Genomic DNA, 18,811 nt, shown 5'->3' on the forward strand with positions numbered 1-18,811 from the left:
TAAGACAAACCAAGATTCACATCTAGGCCAAACATGATTAAACACTAATCTAGGTTCACCCCTCATAACTCTAAGGCTCACAATATCTTTCTCAGGTCAACATATTTATGAATTTGTTTTGACTGATAAGATGCTTTCTTTGTTTCTTTAGGTTGGCTACAGTTCCAGAAGCAAGCAGAGGTGCTTTCAAGAACAGATGGGAGTTTTTATCTGTCTTTACCCAGAGAAGATGGTCAACCTTTCCAGCAGGAAAATGAAACCAACTGTTAGTCTATTGTGTACAATAATTGTGACAATAATTTGTGTAAATAGCTACTATTTGGTGTTGCCTGTGTGTTTTATACTGTGTACAGTGTCCGATGGTATCCATTGACTGTTTTATAGATAATGAATTAATGACTTATGCCTTGCCCATATTCAATGATTAGGACTGTAAATTTCAAACAGAACCTGATGAAAAGATATCTGCTATGTTTGATGGGAATGTAGGCCTATACTTTTAAAGAAATGTTATGGATTTCTTTTTCTTATAAACAAATGGTAGCCTATTTGAATAGCCATGTCTTTACAGGCAGCTCATAAAATAATAATATTGTGTAATATTCTTGCATTTGTTGTGGCCACAGAAGATTGGGTCTTTGGACCATAGGCTACACACCCAACTGCAAACACAATGCAGCAGGGTATGGTTGATTTAATTTTGACACAAGAGCAGAACAGAAATTCTGTCAACTTAATCCAGCTTTGCTTTTTGGTAGTTGCTTTTTCGCTGCTTTTAGGCTACTGTGTGAAAATATAAAATATTAAAAGCCTTGATTAACCCAAATCTGTAAGCAAATAAAGTCCAACTATTTCCAAAGACTGCAATTGCAAATGTATAGGCTATTTATTATTTTGACCGTGCAATTAAAACACTGTCACAGTTTTAGAAACAATTTTTTTAGCCTACTTTTGTCTTATACCATATTGATTGATTTAGCCTATTATTAATCACTAGGTGGAAATTAGTTAGTCCCAGCAGCACTTTAATAAAAAAGCAAAACACAATATAATCAGACAGAATAAAAGTAGGCTTGACACACAACACCCAATAAACTTCAGATTAATTCAAATGCACACTTCTGGAGGCCACATGTAAAATAAATCTAAAAACAATTGGCTACAAGGTTAGGCCATGCAAAGAAGACAGTGCCTATAATTGTTCCACAGGTGCTATATAAAGTCAAACCTCTCTTATCAATTACAATCACGTTCGATATAAAGCTATCAAGAAAATGTAAGTAGTCTATCGCTTTGTAATGTGTGGACTGGACTCTGGTTTGACCGGTTGGACCAGGGTTGGACCCCACACCGTGGAACTGACGCAGGCGGCGGACAGGAAGTAGTCAGGTACTGCTTCCTTTTGTTGATAATCGGGTGTTTGTTTTCACGCCTCTATTCAGAACTATTGATTTCTATCTGTTTTCTGTCCACAACTGCTGGATCTCGGCGCTTCGACAACAGAGGCACCACTTGTGCTGGACCGGAGGGTTTCATATAGAAACCAGATCGCTGCCCTGACTATTAGCCAGGCCCGAAGCTGGGCGTTAGCCTAGCATTCAGTGAAGCCCTGCTAGCTGGCGTTAGCTTGTCTTAGCTGTCACCCCAGCTGGCCTTAAAAACAGCTGTTCACCCATTTAACGCATTTTAAAACCCATTGATAACAAACACTCCGAAACCATGGCAGTTGTCAACGAAGGTGCCCTGAAGAAAATGCTGAAGGTAAGCCTCCTGCTTCAACTGTTTTGCTGTACTTGGTGGGCAACAGTAGCAAGTGAGCTAACTAATGTTACCGTCACTAAACATGGCGCTGTTAACTAGACAGCCCCTGATCAGTTCCAGGAATTTGATATGCTTAATAATCAGGCACTTTCTGGACAATTATAAAACATTACATTTGGATTTGGTCTTTGAGTTGTGTAAAATGACCGCTTTTGTAAATACTCTGTGTATACGGCTAGCTTGTTAACACTAGCTTCCGGCTAGCTCGCATAGCCACGTAGCTAGTGTTGAGTTTAGTGCTAAAGATTGATTATAAACATGTTCCAGAGCAACTAGCCCCAGTCTGTTTATGGCTGTTTTTAAATGTCAGTTTTCCAACATTATTCTACGTGTCAGTAGGCTGTTGCACGAACTAGTAGGCCTATAGATTCTAAAGTTTCTACTTTAATCAAGGAAATTTTGAAAATGAAAATGTTGAGAGTATAAGTTACACTTTAAAGATGGCATCGGATTTGAACAGGAGAGAAGAGTTAGGTTTAATGCTTTCTAAACCTTGAAACTAAATGTGTTTTTCCCCCCTCTCCTCTTTTCATTCATGGTACAGCAATACAAATACAGAGATCTGACCGTCCGTGAGATAACCAATGTCATTTCCCAGTACAAAGACTTGAAGCCAGTAATGGATGCTTATGGTAAATTAAATGATACTAATTTCCACTGTTTGACCGTTTGATCACAGTTATGTCTTTCATATTGTTTACACTGTATCAAAATTGTTTTAGTTGTTAACAGGCACTCATCTTGTGTTTCAGTGTTTAATGATGGCTCCACAAGAGACCTCATGAGTTTAACAGGAACAGTCCCAGTGAGCTACAGAGGTGAGTAATGTTTTTCTTGTTTTCTAAATAACACTTTCTGTTTAAAACCATATTGCAACATGTTCCTTTCGTTGCTCCATCTTCCCTTTTGCTCTCTCACTTGTCTGCTTGCACTACCATGCTCTATTTATCTTGTACTTTTTTGGCCCAAATTGTCAAATACGTACTTGTGTCAATTCAAGGGATATATAGAGAGAAGTGGTTTGATCCAAGACACACACAATTCTAGAACGAGCACATGTGCTTACAAAAAATTGAGTCTTGTATTGTGCTTGACTAACCAGTTTTCTAATATGTCATTTCTAATGACAGGAAGTAATTTATCAAGCATTAAAGGGATACTTCACCTAAAATTGATAAATCACCAATTTTCTACTCACCGTCATGCCAAGGAAGGGTTTTCGGAGTTATTGGAGTCATCAAAACGCTTTTGGAGTTCCAGGTGGCGTCCGGCTGGCAACGGATTTTCATATAATGGCGGTGGATAGTGCTCACTTTTGAATTGTCCAAAACACACACTATGAAACATCCAAATACCTCCATACTGCTCGTCAAGTGTCCTGAAGCCGCAACATGAAAAAGTTGTTCAGAAAAAAATAATTTGATCTCTATTTTTAGCCTTGTTGTAGTACTACCTCCCAGTGGCTCTGTTGATGTTTGTGTGCATGCGCGAGATTTGCTGTGAGATGTTCTTCTGTGTTTACATCATATATCCAATGGTTTACAACTACGAATGAGCATCTCGCAACAAATCTCGCGCATGCACACAAGACTTGGGTCAGTACGGACGAGCAGTATGGAGGTATTTGGATGTTTCATAGTGTGTGTTTTAGACGATTCAAAAGTGAGCACAATCCGCCGCAATTATATGAAAATCTGTTGCCAGCCGGACCCCCCATGGAACTCCAAAAGAGTTTTGATGACTCTGAAAGTTCTCCAAACCCTTCCTAGGCATGACGGTGAGTAGAAAATTGGTGAATTATTGATTTTGGGTGAAGTATCCCTTTTAAGGGCAGAGAAAGAGCATGTTGAAACTTAACAGCCACATTTTAACTCTGTGTGTTTGTATCCATTAGGCAATGTCTACAACATCCCAGTGTGTCTGTGGCTGCTCGATACATATCCCTACAACCCTCCTATATGTTTTGTCAAACCTACCAGTGCGATGATGATCAAAACTGGCAAGCACATCGATGCCAATGGCAAGATCTACCTGCCTTATTTACATGAGTGGAAGCATGTAAGTGTGAGGTTATCAGTCAGTATTTTTACCCACAGTTTCTTTAAGTAATGACAGTATATGAAATGTAATAATATTTATAAGAAGCACAAATATTGTTGAAGACATTTTGAGGTGTGACTACAGCGGTGACATTTTTGAAATAGTAGATGCTCTAACAAAGTGTAAGAGGAACATTTTGCATATATTTAGCATTTTTAGTCATCAGCACAAAATGGGGAAGTCACAAGGGCCATAAATGTAGCTGAAGCTCTAAGGAATATTTAAACTGTAACTTTCCTTTTGATAATCAGGGGGGCAATTGTTGTATGGTTAATAATTACATCCATTGTGTATTTTACAGCCTCAGTCAGACCTGTATGGCCTGATTCAGGTGATGATTGTGGTGTTTGGAGAAGAGCCTCCTGTGTTTTCACGTCCAACTACACAAGCTCCCTACCAAGCCTTCCAAGCAGCTGGACCCCCAAACCGTGAGTGACACGAATTTTTGTCATAAACGAAGCGATCTAGGCGTTTAAAGTGTTGTCCACATTGAATCGCAGATTGTTTTCATACAAAGTCATATATTGCCTATAGAGCTATTTACGTTATTTATTTATTTATTTATACGTATTTACGTACTGGGTACTGCTCGGTGTACTGTAAGGTGTTACTAATATGTCATAGACCTCATTTATGGATGGTTAACTAAATATAAGAAATGCCTCTAAATAATGCATTTATTTTCTTCAGCACCAGATGGAGCTCACAACACATCACTGACACTGACAGTAAATGTGTTCTAGTCAGAGAGATGAAGAATATTTTGACCTGTATGTCCTTTGATCTGAATGTTTCACTATCTATGTCTTCCTCAGCTTCCTACATGCCTGGCATGCCTGCGGTGTCACCGTACGGCCCAAATCCTAATCCAGGGTAAGATGTTTGCCAAGTAGTTACCTACAGCTAACATGTGTACTGTATGTCCCAAAACACCTGTCCTGGCTCTGTTTGTCACATATAATCACTAAAAACACTGAAACTGAATTTGGTTTGGAAGCATCAGTTATTTATTGATAATATAACTATTTGCAGAGGCTACCCAGGATACCAGTACCCAGGAGGCAACTCTTATCCTGCAACTGCAGGCACTACACATTACCCAACCCAGACTCCAGTCTCTACAGTTGGTATGTATGACATTTAGTATCTGAGGTGGTTTATTTCAGCTTTATATCAGGGATGCATTAGAAATTTTAAATGTGCACTGGATTGAAAAAAAAAAAAAAGTTATTTAGTGAATTTCTCCACAAATGTATTCCACACCTAAATGTAAAAATAATATTTGGTTTATTGAAATATTACATTACAGTGATTCAATTACATAAGAAGGCAAAGATTAATTCACTCCAGACAAAACAATGCCTTTCCATGGTCTTGATTTAACCCTCAATGAAGACACTTGACCTTCTGACTCAAACTCTCTCACCCTCTGTGTGACTTCAGTGGCTCGCTGAGCCATCACCAAAAGGTCGTTTCTGTAACTAGAGTGGGGAGGTTTAAAGGCCAAAGGGTAGGATGGGCCTGAAGGGGAAAAAACAGTCTCCTCCAGCTCCCACACCCTATACCTTTAGAAGCACAGAGCGCTATGTTTAGGATAGGAACAGAAACTCCACACAAAGACAGACCCATGATCATAGGACCCATCTGCTGCCCCAACATCAGTTAGCACCAGTGAAATGCTGGTTACTGACCAGCAGGCAGGAGGAGTGTAAGCCGTCTCCTATTTTTAGAGAAGAAATGGCTTTGCCTGTAGACTACTCAGATCTCAAGGCTGATCAACTCTGACATTTGTAGTGCTGACTCCAGACTGCACATGAGGTGGTCTTGACTCTGAAGACATTTGTCATGGTATTTTCAATTGCATAACCTGGGATTTGTCTGGATTTAAAGCTAAAATAAAAATATTATGATCACCATACTTTTATTTTGTAGAGCTCTAATGAAACTCATCCAAACTATAACCTAAATGAATGAGCATCTAATCTCAGTTAATTACAGATGGGCGATAAAATGAAGATGAAGCCCAAATTAATACTGGGAGAAACATAATGGAGGCAGATGAATCCAGACCACAAGGGGTCACTAAATGGTTGCAGTGGGAAAATGATGAGTCTTATGCTGTGTCATTCAAAATTACCATATCTCAAAGAAAGCTTGATATTTTTATAAGATTTTGGAGCACAATTTTTAATATACCCACTCTAGCCATTTCAAACCATCAAATGAGTTAGTAATGTAGTGTTTTTGAGGTTTGTGAAAGGCATTTTACAAAGATGCGTGTTAGTTTTCCTTGAATTTCATATCCATATCTTGGTCATGTGGCTCAGTGCTGTGCTTTGACTTGGTTCTAGACTTGTGCCACTGCAAAATGTTATCTTTTTCAGTTTTGCCTAATTTCATGTTGTCAGTGCTTGACAGAGATGCCTGTGCCAAACATAACAATTTCACATCTAACAACTGTCATTCTCACCCTTTTACCTCTTTGTCTAAAGGTCAGAGCCGAGATGGCACCATCGGTGAGGACACCATCCGCGCATCTCTGATTTCCGCAGTAAGTGACAAGCTTCGCTGGAGGATGAAGGAGGAGATGGACCGAGCTCAGGCTGAGCTTGATGCCCTGAAGCGAACAGAGGAAGACCTGAAGAAGGGACATCAGAAACTGGAGGAGATGGTCTCAAGACTGGACCAGGAAGTGGTGAGATGTCATCCTCTTTCAAAGTGTTGAATCTCTGTTTATCAGCATGTTTTTAATGAGAACCAAATTAAACGATGATTCTATGCTTTCTGCTAGACTGAGGTCGACAGAAACATTGAGCTGCTGAAGAGAAAGGACGAGGAGCTGAGTGAGGCCTTGGAGAAGATGGAGAACCAATCGGAGAACAATGACATTGATGATGTCATTGTGCCCACGGCCCCGCTGTACAAACAGATCCTGAACCTGTATGCAGAGGAGAATGCAATTGAGGACACCATCTTCTACCTGGGAGAGGCCCTGCGTAGGGGCGTTATAGATCTGGAAGTTTTCCTCAAGGTGACCAGTTCAGCACCAGCAAATCATACGAGAAACAAGTGTAAACACATAATAGCCGTCTTCTTTTGAACTGACTCTTACTTTTTGTTACAGCATGTACGCCTCCTGTCCAGGAAGCAGTTCCAGCTTCGTGCCCTCATGCAGAAAGCCCGTAAGACTGCCGGCCTCAGTGACCTCTACTGACCCACACTGACTACCTGGAAGCTTCTGTATTTCCTTACTCTCTTCCTCTCCCTTCTTTCTCCATTTCTGTCTTTCCCTATGAAATCTGAAGAGCAACACTTATGAAGAATTGGGCTTTCTCGTTTTAGCACAGTGACATTTGAAACTGTGTCGCCACAGTTGTTGTTGTGTGACAATATTTGTATTATGATCTGACCAAATACATTTTTTGAAATCATTATGCATTAACAGTCGTGACCCACACCTTACTCTTGTGCCCCAATATATCCAAGAAAACCAGTCACTTTGCTGTGAACCACGCACTGTGGCTGACATGAAATCCTGCAACCTGTACGACACATACCATATTGGTAAAAGTGAGGAACAAGCCTATTTTGTGCGTAGGGTATGTGACATTTGCCCTAAGTGTTTGTGGTGCAGCGGGATGTCGTGCAGCGAGTTAGGGTGTCAACCTGTGCTTGCTGCACTGCAGGGTAGCCAACGTGTTCTGCTAACAATACCATTGCCAGACAAAGTCATTTGTCTAGTAAGCACAAATTGTTAGGGGCTAGTAAAGAGGGGCTTTGTAGAGAACCCTGCATGTCCATACTCCTCATAATGAAAAGGTTAGGCTATGATATAAATACCCTAGGCAACCTTTCAGGAAGGAAGGACAGGGGTTCAGCCTCAGGATTTAATGCTGTAAGAGGTCTGGGTCATGTTAAGTAGCGACGGAGTCAAATGGATCGATTTTCCTACAGTAGAAGGGATAGTCGACGACCTGAACTGTGCATCTTCTCTGTCTTGTTGGGATCTGTCAAATGAGCTGAACTTTGAGTCCCCATCCACTTGCTCTCACTATTGTAAGTTGTTTCCCCTGATCTGTGTGTATCTCCTTCGGATGGTGTGAGTGAGGTTCTCTCTCTGTGTGTCAGCTGCTCAGGTTTACCCTCCAGTCTGACTGCACTAACCAGTCAATCATGTACAGTGGTCTCTTCGCTCTGTACACGGTCTCAAATTTAGGTGGGCAGTCTTGACATACGTATTTCTATAAGGTATTACAAAAGAAAATATGTATCTTGGTTTATGTTTCTTTTTTCTTTGTGTTGTCCACTCATTCTCAGCTCTGCTGTGAAGTTTAGGTTTTCAGTAAAAAGTTGTGAATAAAGCCAGAGCGTTGGAGGGTACAAAAAAAATAAAGAACTATTGTACTAATCAAAAAGTTAACTTATGTAAAGTTTGCAAAACATGTTTCATTTAAATTAGCCTTTTACTAAATGCACTTTGAATTGTATGATAGAATATCTGCTGTTATTTTTTTTTTCTTGTTTCCAATTCAACCACCTGTTCTTTTATATCTGTAGATTTATGTAAATCAGTACAAATAAAAGAAATCTGATTTAATGGTTCATCTCGGTGAGATCTTTTTTTGTTGATGTCGTATTGCTGCTATTTTCAGCAGGCGCAGCGGTATGTAGTTAATGTCCTAGTTTTGGTTTCCTACATAAAAACCTCTTAATCTGCCTCATGCTGATCCGTACATGAGCAGTGAGAACAGATGAGCCTAACCCTAAACCCTCCCCTGTGAACATGTTGATTATCTTTTTCCAGGGTGGAGGAGGAAACACAGAAAAGGGACACACTTGTATCGGTATCCTGGCAGATTTATTTGATATTACAGCAAATAAAAATCAATACCCACCTGCCAGGACAGGCAGAGTTCCTCAGTGAGTCATTGAGGGATTGTCCCTATCTATTGTAACATTGATACATAAATAGATCTTGACAGTATTAATAGTGATAAATAATATCATCATTTTCTCTTTTGATATCCTTATTTCCAGAGTCAGGTGGAGAAAAATAAATACAAAACCCTTTGAGGGTAATTAGGGTGCGCAAACAAGCAACACCTTCTTCAGGATTGTTACATTCAGTTATGATTCATAACCTGACCCATGGTCATCATCATAGCCGACTGTTTCCCATTGGCTCTCTGTTATCTCTTTGCTGAGTTCAAGTCATGGCAAGTCACCCTGTTGGCAACACCTTTAATTCTCTGAGATGTAACCATTCTTGACAGCAGCTTGCCTCTGAAATTGGTTTTTCTGTCAGTGCACTTGTGGTTAGGTTTGTTCGAGAAGGCTTCAATGCCACCCAGAAGATGCAGCATTGCTTTTTTTTTTTATCTCAAGTGATAAGGTACTTTGGTATCACAGGATTTTGGCCCTGTGATAGATATATTTATAACTGTGTTATGACTCCGGGTGGTTAGGAAGCCCTCCTCAGAGAATGGAATGTCTCCATTTTACTCCAAATAAAAAAAATAAACAGAGGTTACCAAGTGGGAAAGACCAACTGGTTACAATCACAGAATACACTGGATACATACAACTACAAACACGGAGTGTACGGAAGAAACAGTAACAGTATACGGTAGGAGTACGTTCAAAATGCATAGGCTTTACACCTGACGACAGACAGACAGGAACCTCCTCTCTCCAACAGGCTGAGATCAAAGGCTAAGATACAGTATGAGACGTGTTTCCAGAAATTCAGTCATGACAGGGAGGGAGGAAGGCAGGAGAGGGACTGGCAAAGGACAATGACATCCGTGCACGAATATCTGATGTTAAAATCTAGCTTCCACTAGTTAAGCTACGAACACTTGGCCTTTTTTTTTCTCTTTGTAGATATTCAAAGGTCTCATTCATCCGTTGCCACGAGGGACACAGGAGGTACAGTAGGTTGGGGTTGACCACGTGGTGTTCAGTGTGGATTGAAGACTTCAGAGGGAAGCTCTTCAGAGGGTGAGCTCCTTCTGCACGCCCCACAGGGTCTCGGCGCTCTTGACCAGCTGCTTCTCCTCTTCAGCCTTCAGTGTCATGTGAATGACATCTGTCAGACCGCTGTTGCCCAGGACACAGGGGACACTCAGGAAGACCTCATCCTTCACTCCATGCATGCCCTAAACAGATGAATGGAAGAAGAAGACAGACAAGACAGAGTGAGCAGGCTGACTCAAGACTCATTTCCAGTATCAACAGGATGATTATTGTCATCTAGGATTTCCCCCATCTTGTTCTCAGTTTCCTCACCTGGACCAGTGTGGACACTGGGTGCACTTTGTGCAGGTTCTTTGTGATGCTCTCGACCAGGTCAGCCACAGACATGCCGATGGCCCAGGAGGTGTAGCCCTTCAGCTTGATAACATCATAGGCTCTGCAGTGGACACAAATAATATGAAAAGAATGAGAACTGGTTCTCTCCTGGACTCAAGTGAAAGTCAAGCTGCTAGTTCACGTTGGCATTTAGGACTATGTTTTTCATTGTCCTCTAATATCCCTTATCCATCTGGTCATGCTAAGAATGATTGATGCTGGTAAATTCAGAGCCTCTGCTGTGCTGCTGAGCTTGATGCATGCTGCAGAGAGTTGGCGCATACATTAATCTGGTCTGCAATGAGTTATTTAAATGACCAACGACCAAATCGACTCAAATCCATGATATTAAGTGCAGTTTTGTAACTAACTGATACATTTGACAGAAGTGTCAACAATGTCTATTCAGAATAAAGCCTTTCCTCTGCTGGCTGAGTACACGGAGAGGGGTGCGCTTTGTCACCTCTTTTCCCTTGGGACATACTTTCTTTTATACCTGAATACCTTTGCCAATATCCAAGATAAATCACCTATTGTGTTGTACATGACTGTCCCTAAACACCTAAGCTGAGATAGGTCAGGCTGTCTCGCTGATAAGGCAATTATGATAAAATATCAAAGATTACAGAAACCAATGTTGCAATATTGAGTTAAGTACCATGGATAGATCACATTAATTATATTTGTTTGAGAGAAAAACCTTTCCGCAGTCAGGATTTAAGTTTTCCATTTATTTCATTAAGGCAGACCTGGGAGTCTTAGTGAGGCCATGAGCTCTACTGTATTATGTAACAGGGAGTAAACATGGCTATTATATTACCAAGTGCCGGGCTCTAGTGAAACCATAACACAGCAGTGCACTGTGTGCCTGTCTCTGCTTGCCTTTGGCTCATTTATCTGGCTGAATTCCTTCCTGGGGTTAGTCGGTTCTTACTATACTCAATTGTGCCTGCTGGGATTTTTAGTCTTAATAAGCAGCTGTGACTGTGGGGCATTAAACCCAAAAGATCTGTTTCAATAAACCATCATGTTTATCACTCCAAGGCTGGACAGATGGTGTCTATGCCCATGGAGGAGTGTGAGACAAGGAAATGTGGAGTTTTTTTTTCTTTTTCTATCTCATTGGTGTTATACTGAAATATAAACCATACTACTCACCCATCAACCACCATCTTGTGAACACCCTTCCAGTTCTCAGTGTCACCCTCAGCTCCCATCTTGGGGTTGAGAGACTGCAGAGAAACTCCGGCAATGTTCACACCGCTCCACACAGGCACTAAGAGAAACAGACACGTAATAGTAATCGGTTAGTTGATGTTGAATATGAAAATTGTATCGATAGTGACAGATATGTCGACATAAAACATACATGTGATCCAGCTAAAATCAAGATTTATTAAAGATTAAAGAGTAACTGTGAAGTACAGTAGGAGACTGGCTAACTTGAGATGTTATTTTTAGTTGCAGCTGCATACCACTGGAGTCTCCGTGCTCGCCGATGATCCAGCCGTGACAGCTTGAAGGGTGGAGGTGGAGCTTCTCTCCCATGATGTGGCGGAAACGGGCGGAGTCCAGGTTGGTGCCAGAGCCGATGACGCGGTGACGGGGGAAACCACTCAGCTTCCAGGCCACGTAGGTCAGGATGTCCACTGAGAGTGTCAAGAACAACAGGAGAAATGATCAGTTATTGATCTGGACCTATATCTACAAGTTTAAGGCCCACACCTTTCTTTTATCACACTCCCTCCCTCCCTCTCTCCCTCCCTTTCTCACACACACTCCCCTCTTAGCCTCACCTGGGTTGGAGACCACCAACAGGATTGCGTTGGGGCTGTACTTGACGATGTTGGGGATGATGAACTTGAAGATGTTGACGTTGCGCTGCACCAGGTTCAGGCGGCTCTCACCCTCCTGCTGGCGGGCACCGGCGGTCACGACCACCACCCTGGAATTAGCTGTCACACTGTAGTCTGGTGAGAAAAAAAAAAATAATTTAATTATCATTTCATTACAGATCACTCGACATCCAACAAATTCATCAGTAGTCAAAGGTTTTCATCTTTGCTTTTGTATTTTATTTTATTTTTTTTACCTTTATCACCGACAATCTTGTGTGTCTTCAGGAAGAGAGATCCGTGCTGCAGGTCCATGACCTCACCCTTCAGCTTGTCCTCCATCACATCAACCAGAGCCAGCTCATCGCACAAGTCCTGATGATATACAGTACACACAGTAAGTCCCTCTGACAGCTCAACGCACCTCAACAGTGTATATCTTACAACAAATCTATTATGCTACAGTGAAGCTTACTATAATTGCCTGACCTGTAGGTTATGCCCAGCTAACAATATGGAGATAAAAGCTAAGAATGACACTATTCACCTCTGCCTAGACTTGGTAGCAGTATTAATAGTTTTAAAGACCCACAACCTGGTTTCTCTTGGCCTCTATTGTTCCTCAGCTGACACTGATCAAGCTAAACTATTGTTAGTGGGACAGGATGGTAGAAGGGAAGTTCCTGTTTTGAAACCATTTTGCATATTTCATATTAATAATGCTAACGCTGTGGTCATGGCTCCTCACACCAGCCCAGCACTTCACTTTTGTTTCTTGTAGCTTGTAATACATCTGCACTTCACTTTTATTCAGTAATACAAACACATCATCACCCAACTTTTTCCATTCATTTCAATCACACCTCCTCTTTCTCTCTTTCCGTCTCACCTTGAGCAGGATGCTGACGGCGGAGGCCATGCCCACCATGCCCACACCCACCACGGTGACCTTGTTCCTGGTGCCAATAGGCTCCTCCTTCATCACATGGGTGATCAGCTTCTCCTTGGTGGTCATCTGAAGAGAGTGAGAGGTATGACACCATAAGTGACATCAAAGACATATGGAGTAAAGAATGTGGGAGAGGGGCGGTGCGTGGCGCAGTGGATAAAGCAGCCGCCCCATGTAGAGGCTACAATCCTCAACGCAGGCGTCCCCGGTTCGAATCCCGCGTCGGGCAGACCTTTCCTGCATGTCATTCCCCCTCTCTCTGCCTCCCCCTTTCCTGTCTATCTATACTGTGTATCGAGTAAAGGCAAAAAAAAAAGCCAAAAAAATATACATAAAAAAAAAAGAATGTGGGAGAAAGAGGAGAAAGAGGGAGGATAAGATTTAAAAGAAGAGGTAGGATGTAGTAAGAAAGGAGAGTGAGAGTGGAAAGAGTGAGGCAGTAAAGCAGACCTGTATAACGCATGTGGCACCTCCTGCCAAGCCCTCACAAGGGCGTACGTGACTGCTTTGTCATCCCACAATGAGTCAAGCGTGGCTTTCCCTTGAATTTCATCATCGTTACAGAAGTGAGAGCGTGCTCTTTTCATAACCCCCAAAACCACAATTTTGATCAACCACAAGTTCCAGTTTCTTTCTCAATAATCTACCACCCTCTCCCATCTTTACTTCCTCAAGTGGTTCAGGGACTGTACTTGCTTGTACAGTGCCTCTTTAATTCTCCATGGCAACTAGAGCCTGAGAAAGCACCGTAGCCTGTCTTCCCGCAGCACAGACCAGCCCCGGCTGACGTCACACGTCACATAGTATTTATGTTTCCTGTTTGAGGCTGGTAAGGCTGGGCCGTCTCCCTCTCGCTTTGCAGGCGTTTACATCACCAGCATGACTGTGTAGTGGAGTGAAGCACGTAGTAGAGTACCTGACAGGATTACCTTCCTTGAGAGGATATTTAAAACCTCTCCATGGCGAGTTTGCACACAATAGTAAGATATTGTAAGTGGGACAGTCATACCGAGCATCCCTTTATCCAATTATCTGTCGCTCAGGCAGGAGCTAAAAGCTTATGGCACAGCAGAACCTGACCCAGAGGTGTTGGCTCAGTTTGCTCTTCATCACAAGGCAACCCCTTTGTCAGCTCGCAGTAAAAGATTGCTGGTCAGTGTTCTCGTCTCAATATAAGCTGCACAAACCGGCCAAGTGACTTCCTTAGTAGCTTGACTGAATGAGGATTACAAGATGGATTATTGGTAGCTAAAGGGACTTAATGCGATATGGTTGGAGAGAGAGAGAGAGATGGATGTTTAACGTCAAGCCTTGGATTATATAAATAAGAAGCTGTTTCACACAATTGAGCCACTAAGACGGCTTTGTGCATGTGTGCGTATTATCACACTTTCCACCGCATCATGACATTTACTTCATTTGATCACCAGGAGGTCAGCAAAGGTTTACTGAGCTTGGACAGGGTGTCAGGTTATCACGGCCTGGCTTTTAGTATCAGGTCTTTCGCCTTGCTATTTTGCAGGTGACTGTGAACACTCCACTGAGTTTCACACTCCCAATCCAAAACTCTGTATTTCTACCTGTAGTGGAAAATTCCCCAGCAGGAAAAACTAGTCTTTCTCTGCAACGGTGCATTCATACCATGTTATCAGACAATCACCTGCAGCTGCCAACATATACAACTGTGGGTTCATTCACAACACTGTGCCAAGAATAGCATTAGATTGATTAAACCAGAACGTGTAACCAATGCAAAGTAACAGTAGACAGCTAGGCCCTAAAGTGATGTCTGCCAAAGCACGGAAACATTAGTGATACTATATCTGCAGCATCAACATTACTCTCACTGACACATGTTCTCCAGTGATGTGATATCAGTGCATTTCCTGGGCCAGGTTCAGCACTGCTGTCTGGAAGATGGTCGCCTCCATCAGCAGAGGGCACTTGTGTAATACTGCGTATATTACATCAACAAAATGCTCTGATGCAATGAGAGGAAACTGATTAAAACGACCTCCCTCTCTAGTGTTGTAACATATATCTATTATGGAGGATATATATTATATTTCTTTTGAATCATGCATTTTGAACGTGATCGTGTTATAATTTCCTGTTGGCAAATCATGCATGTCCATAATTTATAAGTTAGCCTTCCATTCATTTCAGTGTCATGAGCGTCACTGCAACAAGTGGGAAACGCACATCCTGTTGCTTCCTCACTTAAAACTTCCCGTTATCGCACCGATTCGACGTGCTTATGTAAATCGTGACCTGTCACTATCGTTGTTGACTTCTATACATCGGCACACCCCTCCTCGTGTCATCTTAAAATGCGCATCTGTTTTAATCAATGAAACACGCACGCGAGACACTGGCATTTCCGGGAAAAGCCTGAAGTGTAGCCTATACCTCCTAAACGGACAAACACGCTATGCTGCCTTAATGTTTCAGTGTGATGCCTTTCACTTACCTTGAGTCTTTAGTTAAAAGGGTGAAAAACCCGAGCTGGAATGTGATCTCCTCCTGAGTGCAGCTTTTCCGCAGAAGTGGTGCTGTGGAGGCGGCGACTCTCCGTATTTAAAGACAGCCTCCTCCGTGGACGTTACGTGCACATGCTAATGAGGGTGGGTCTTTGGCTGCTGCCGAGATGTGTCTCATGTCACGTCCTAGGGCCTAGGCCGGATGCTGCAGTGAGTCGATGCACATCATCCGTTTAGCCACCTCGTTTTAACAAGTGGAGATACTTTGTAGCGATATAAACAATAGACGCGACAATGGTTTTGAGAACCATGATGTCCCGGGGTCTGAGTCACATCAATATTCACACTCTAACTTTCATATTTTAAAAGTGAGGAAGACTGATACATTGTGTTACAGTGATGATGCAATGTGATGGTTGTAGAAAAATTCATTCATTCATTCAATTTTTTTTTTTTTACTATTAGAAGTGATAAAAGCAGCATGATCATTCGTTTATTTCAATTTTTCCAAGTATAGTGACAGTGAACATGCAAACATTTAGTACAATCCATCTTCTAAGTGTCAGGATACATTAGAGGTCTATAGGATCTGAATACTCCACGTGTTGATGGGAATTCCTGAAATGTGAGTCTTTCACACCATGACTCATACTGAAGATGCAGTTTGAACTAAAAGCTTTTAAATGTGTCTTAATATCTTGAATTAGATTAGAGGAGCAGTTATATACATACATATATAGCCTATATTGAAAATAATATCTACAGTGATCAATAAGGCTGTTTGTCTAAGGTCAATGTGAAGGAGGTGAATGGTGACCAGACGAATATATGTTTAGAAGAGCAGCAGTTTTAACGCCACCTGCTGTCTCATGTAAGTAATTGCAACGTGGTTAAGTAATGACTCAACCCTCTGCAGTGAAGCAAGTCATGTGTGTTTCCTATCAGGGGAATTTTCTCGTTGTGATGGAGCTGAATCATTTAACGAAGGACAAAGAAGTTGCATGATAGTTGCAACATAGCATTTCTATTTCTTTCATTGTTCTCTATCTTACTCTGGGAACAAACCTACGTGCTCTCAGACTTATCCACTTCCAGATACACTTCTTCTATTCTCATATTTTCCATTGGGGTGTGTGTGTGTGTTTAGGCTGGATTTTTGTATCTTATATCATGATTCACAGGAATCTATATCTGAGAGATGAACGACAAAAAATGGACAAGAGTGCAAATCCAGAGTGATCGCTTAAAGATCTATTATATTTTGAAACAGTAAACCATTTTGGCCATAGGCAAGATATTTTACTGTGTTTTGATGATCAGATACTGAAACAAAATATGTTTGTTTTTTAATTTCCCCATAATGTTCTTGCTTGTAAGTCAATTTACATTCTAGCTTGTCTGTAATTGCATGATTAGTTTTCGAATGAAGCTCAGGTGTGGTGTAGAGACAACCTACAGTTTCAAATGTACTTCTTAAAGGTCAGTATAATGTTTCATCTCCTGTTTTGAGTTTAAATACACACACTACACATCTTTCTTTGCTTTGTTCATGGTCACAGGCAGATCAGATTGCAGCCACCGAAAACCATTACTTGTGTTGTCCTGATCAGTCAGTTGATGTAGCCTACACAATGTTTTTGTGATTGTCCAAAACCAATGGTAACATGATATTTCCTTTGATGAAGTCCAAAAGACCAGATACCGATGTTATTCCATAACCTGGACAATAAATGAAAGTATCTAAAGAACTAAGCTCTCTTCCAACAAGGAGTTGGATGACAGATCTACTAGTACTGTACTGTAAAATAATTGGATGGTTAACCTAAAGGAAACAGCTACAGTTTAAGTGCCGAGTGCTTTGCCACATGGTTCCAGCAGATGTGTCCACAGCTCGCACATGACGCACCAACCTTACTCACAGTAGTTTAGTGGTATATTTAATGAATCACTGCTCTTTTTAATGCATGTCTGCTTTACTGCTGCTGTAGCATGCAGTATTTTATAAGGCAGTTCATGTTATGGGAACATTCATAGGGTCAGGACGTTAAGACTGTCACTCCCTTTGTTAGGTTTGATGAGGACAAAGCCTATATATGAAATGTCAGCAATTCACAAAAAATAGTCAGTCAGATGTGAGTAGGATGACTGAACTGTGTGAACATTTTTGTGTCAAAGGGATATCAGTCTGACCATAATCAAATTGTGATTGATCCCCCCAGTGGGTTTGGAAAATGTATTGCATTGGTTTAATATTATATGAACTTTTTCTTTCTTTCTTTTCTCAAACTACAAAGCTTCCCCTTTTAGCCTCCTGTTTGTATTTCTCTTTATTATCTGGACAGTTATTGTGAACCAGTGGCTTGATACCTGCAGCTCACCAGTAGGAGGTGCTATCATAAAGCCAATAGAACAACCTTCAGGCTCTTTTCTTTACCCACTACATTGCAAGGACATGGACTTGAATCCTAATTTAGTTTCTACCTGAATAACATATAGTATCACCTGGTAGCGATGGCGATCAGTGCATCACTCACACTACAGTTCATAATAAAATCACAAAGAAGAATCTTATTATAATATTTTCATTTATCTTCAACTTTGATCACAGTAGGCCTGAAATAAATGGATTCAGTTATAAATGTATAATTATGCAATCGATTCAAATGGAAGTTTTTTTTCTTTTTAAGTCATAGAATATTTATCACATTTAAAAATTAATGCTGAATTAATCAATGAGATGCGTATGTGCAGTGTTAAAATCAGGCCTTTACCTGCTGACCTACGGTTCAGAGTGGTTTTTGCTCTGGTGGATCCCCAGGGCTTCTATCAGGTTATCTTGGAGGATTAAAGCAGATGAAAAATGGTCCCTTAGAATATAAGCCACAATTTTAAAGTAGATATAAATCTATCGTTTTCTAAACAATATACCATACTGTGTAATCAAAGGTAGATTATCCACAACCCGAGGCTCACGCTCCTCAAATGGCAGTCCCAGCTCTTCAGTTTAAACAAGATCTATCACACGGGCTCTGTCTAGAAAAGTAATGAAAACTTCAGCGTCTCTGTGTGCGACTATATGGCAGTACAAAACACTGTTGGAAACAGATGAAGTTCCATTAGATGTGTGTGAAATGAAATCATCTCCCGTCGTTTAATGTCCTCAGTTTGCCTACAGCGATGTACTCCAAACTTTCCCGGCAACTTCTGCTCGTCCTTGCTACAGAATTACTCGTCTTTGTCCCCATATCTTCCACCACCGCTTTGAATTGTCTCTA

General features: G+C 41.3%; 2 protein-coding genes across 2 annotated transcripts; one reads left to right on the forward strand and one right to left on the reverse strand.

Moving 5' to 3' along the window:
- Nucleotides 1–1,370: 1,370 nt before the first annotated feature.
- tsg101a (tumor susceptibility 101a) lies at nt 1,371–8,523 on the forward strand. The gene is made up of 10 exons (XM_083974010.1): nt 1,371–1,761; nt 2,366–2,453; nt 2,574–2,639; nt 3,716–3,879; nt 4,223–4,349; nt 4,737–4,794; nt 4,954–5,048; nt 6,414–6,616; nt 6,713–6,952; nt 7,046–8,523. The coding sequence occupies exons 1-10, from the start codon at nt 1,720–1,722 to the stop codon at nt 7,133–7,135; spliced, it is 1,173 nt and encodes a 390-aa protein (XP_083830136.1). The 5' UTR covers nt 1,371–1,719; the 3' UTR covers nt 7,136–8,523.
- A 234-nt stretch (nt 8,524–8,757) lies between these two features.
- Nucleotides 8,758–15,738, reverse strand: ldha (lactate dehydrogenase A4). The gene is made up of 8 exons (XM_083974316.1): nt 15,527–15,738; nt 12,997–13,122; nt 12,365–12,482; nt 12,069–12,242; nt 11,748–11,921; nt 11,431–11,548; nt 10,210–10,333; nt 8,758–10,079 (listed from the first exon to the last, which is right to left on the reverse strand). The coding sequence occupies exons 2-8, from the start codon at nt 13,120–13,122 to the stop codon at nt 9,915–9,917; spliced, it is 999 nt and encodes a 332-aa protein (XP_083830442.1). The 5' UTR covers nt 15,527–15,738; the 3' UTR covers nt 8,758–9,914.
- Nucleotides 15,739–18,811: the final 3,073 nt, after the last annotated feature.

Source organism: Trachurus trachurus, assembly GCF_905171665.1.
Source record: "Trachurus trachurus genome assembly, chromosome: 6".
Classification (NCBI taxonomy): Eukaryota; Metazoa; Chordata; class Actinopteri; order Carangiformes; family Carangidae; genus Trachurus; species Trachurus trachurus.

Coding starts and splice junctions, on each gene's coding strand:
- tsg101a (XM_083974010.1), top strand. CDS start 1,720: ATGGCAGTTGTCAACGAAGGTGCCCTGAAGAAAATGCTGAAG. Junction 3,880..4,222: donor ATTTACATGAGTGGAAGCAT/GTAAGTGTGAGG, acceptor TGTATTTTACAG/CCTCAGTCAGACCTGTATGG. Junction 5,049..6,413: donor GACTCCAGTCTCTACAGTTG/GTATGTATGACA, acceptor CTTTGTCTAAAG/GTCAGAGCCGAGATGGCACC.
- ldha (XM_083974316.1), bottom strand. CDS start 13,122: ATGACCACCAAGGAGAAGCTGATCACCCATGTGATGAAGGAGGAGCCT. Junction 11,549..11,747: donor CGAGCACGGAGACTCCAGTG/GTATGCAGCTGC, acceptor TGTTTCTCTTAG/TGCCTGTGTGGAGCGGTGTG. Junction 10,334..11,430: donor CACAAGATGGTGGTTGATGG/GTGAGTAGTATG, acceptor TGTCCACTGCAG/AGCCTATGATGTTATCAAGC.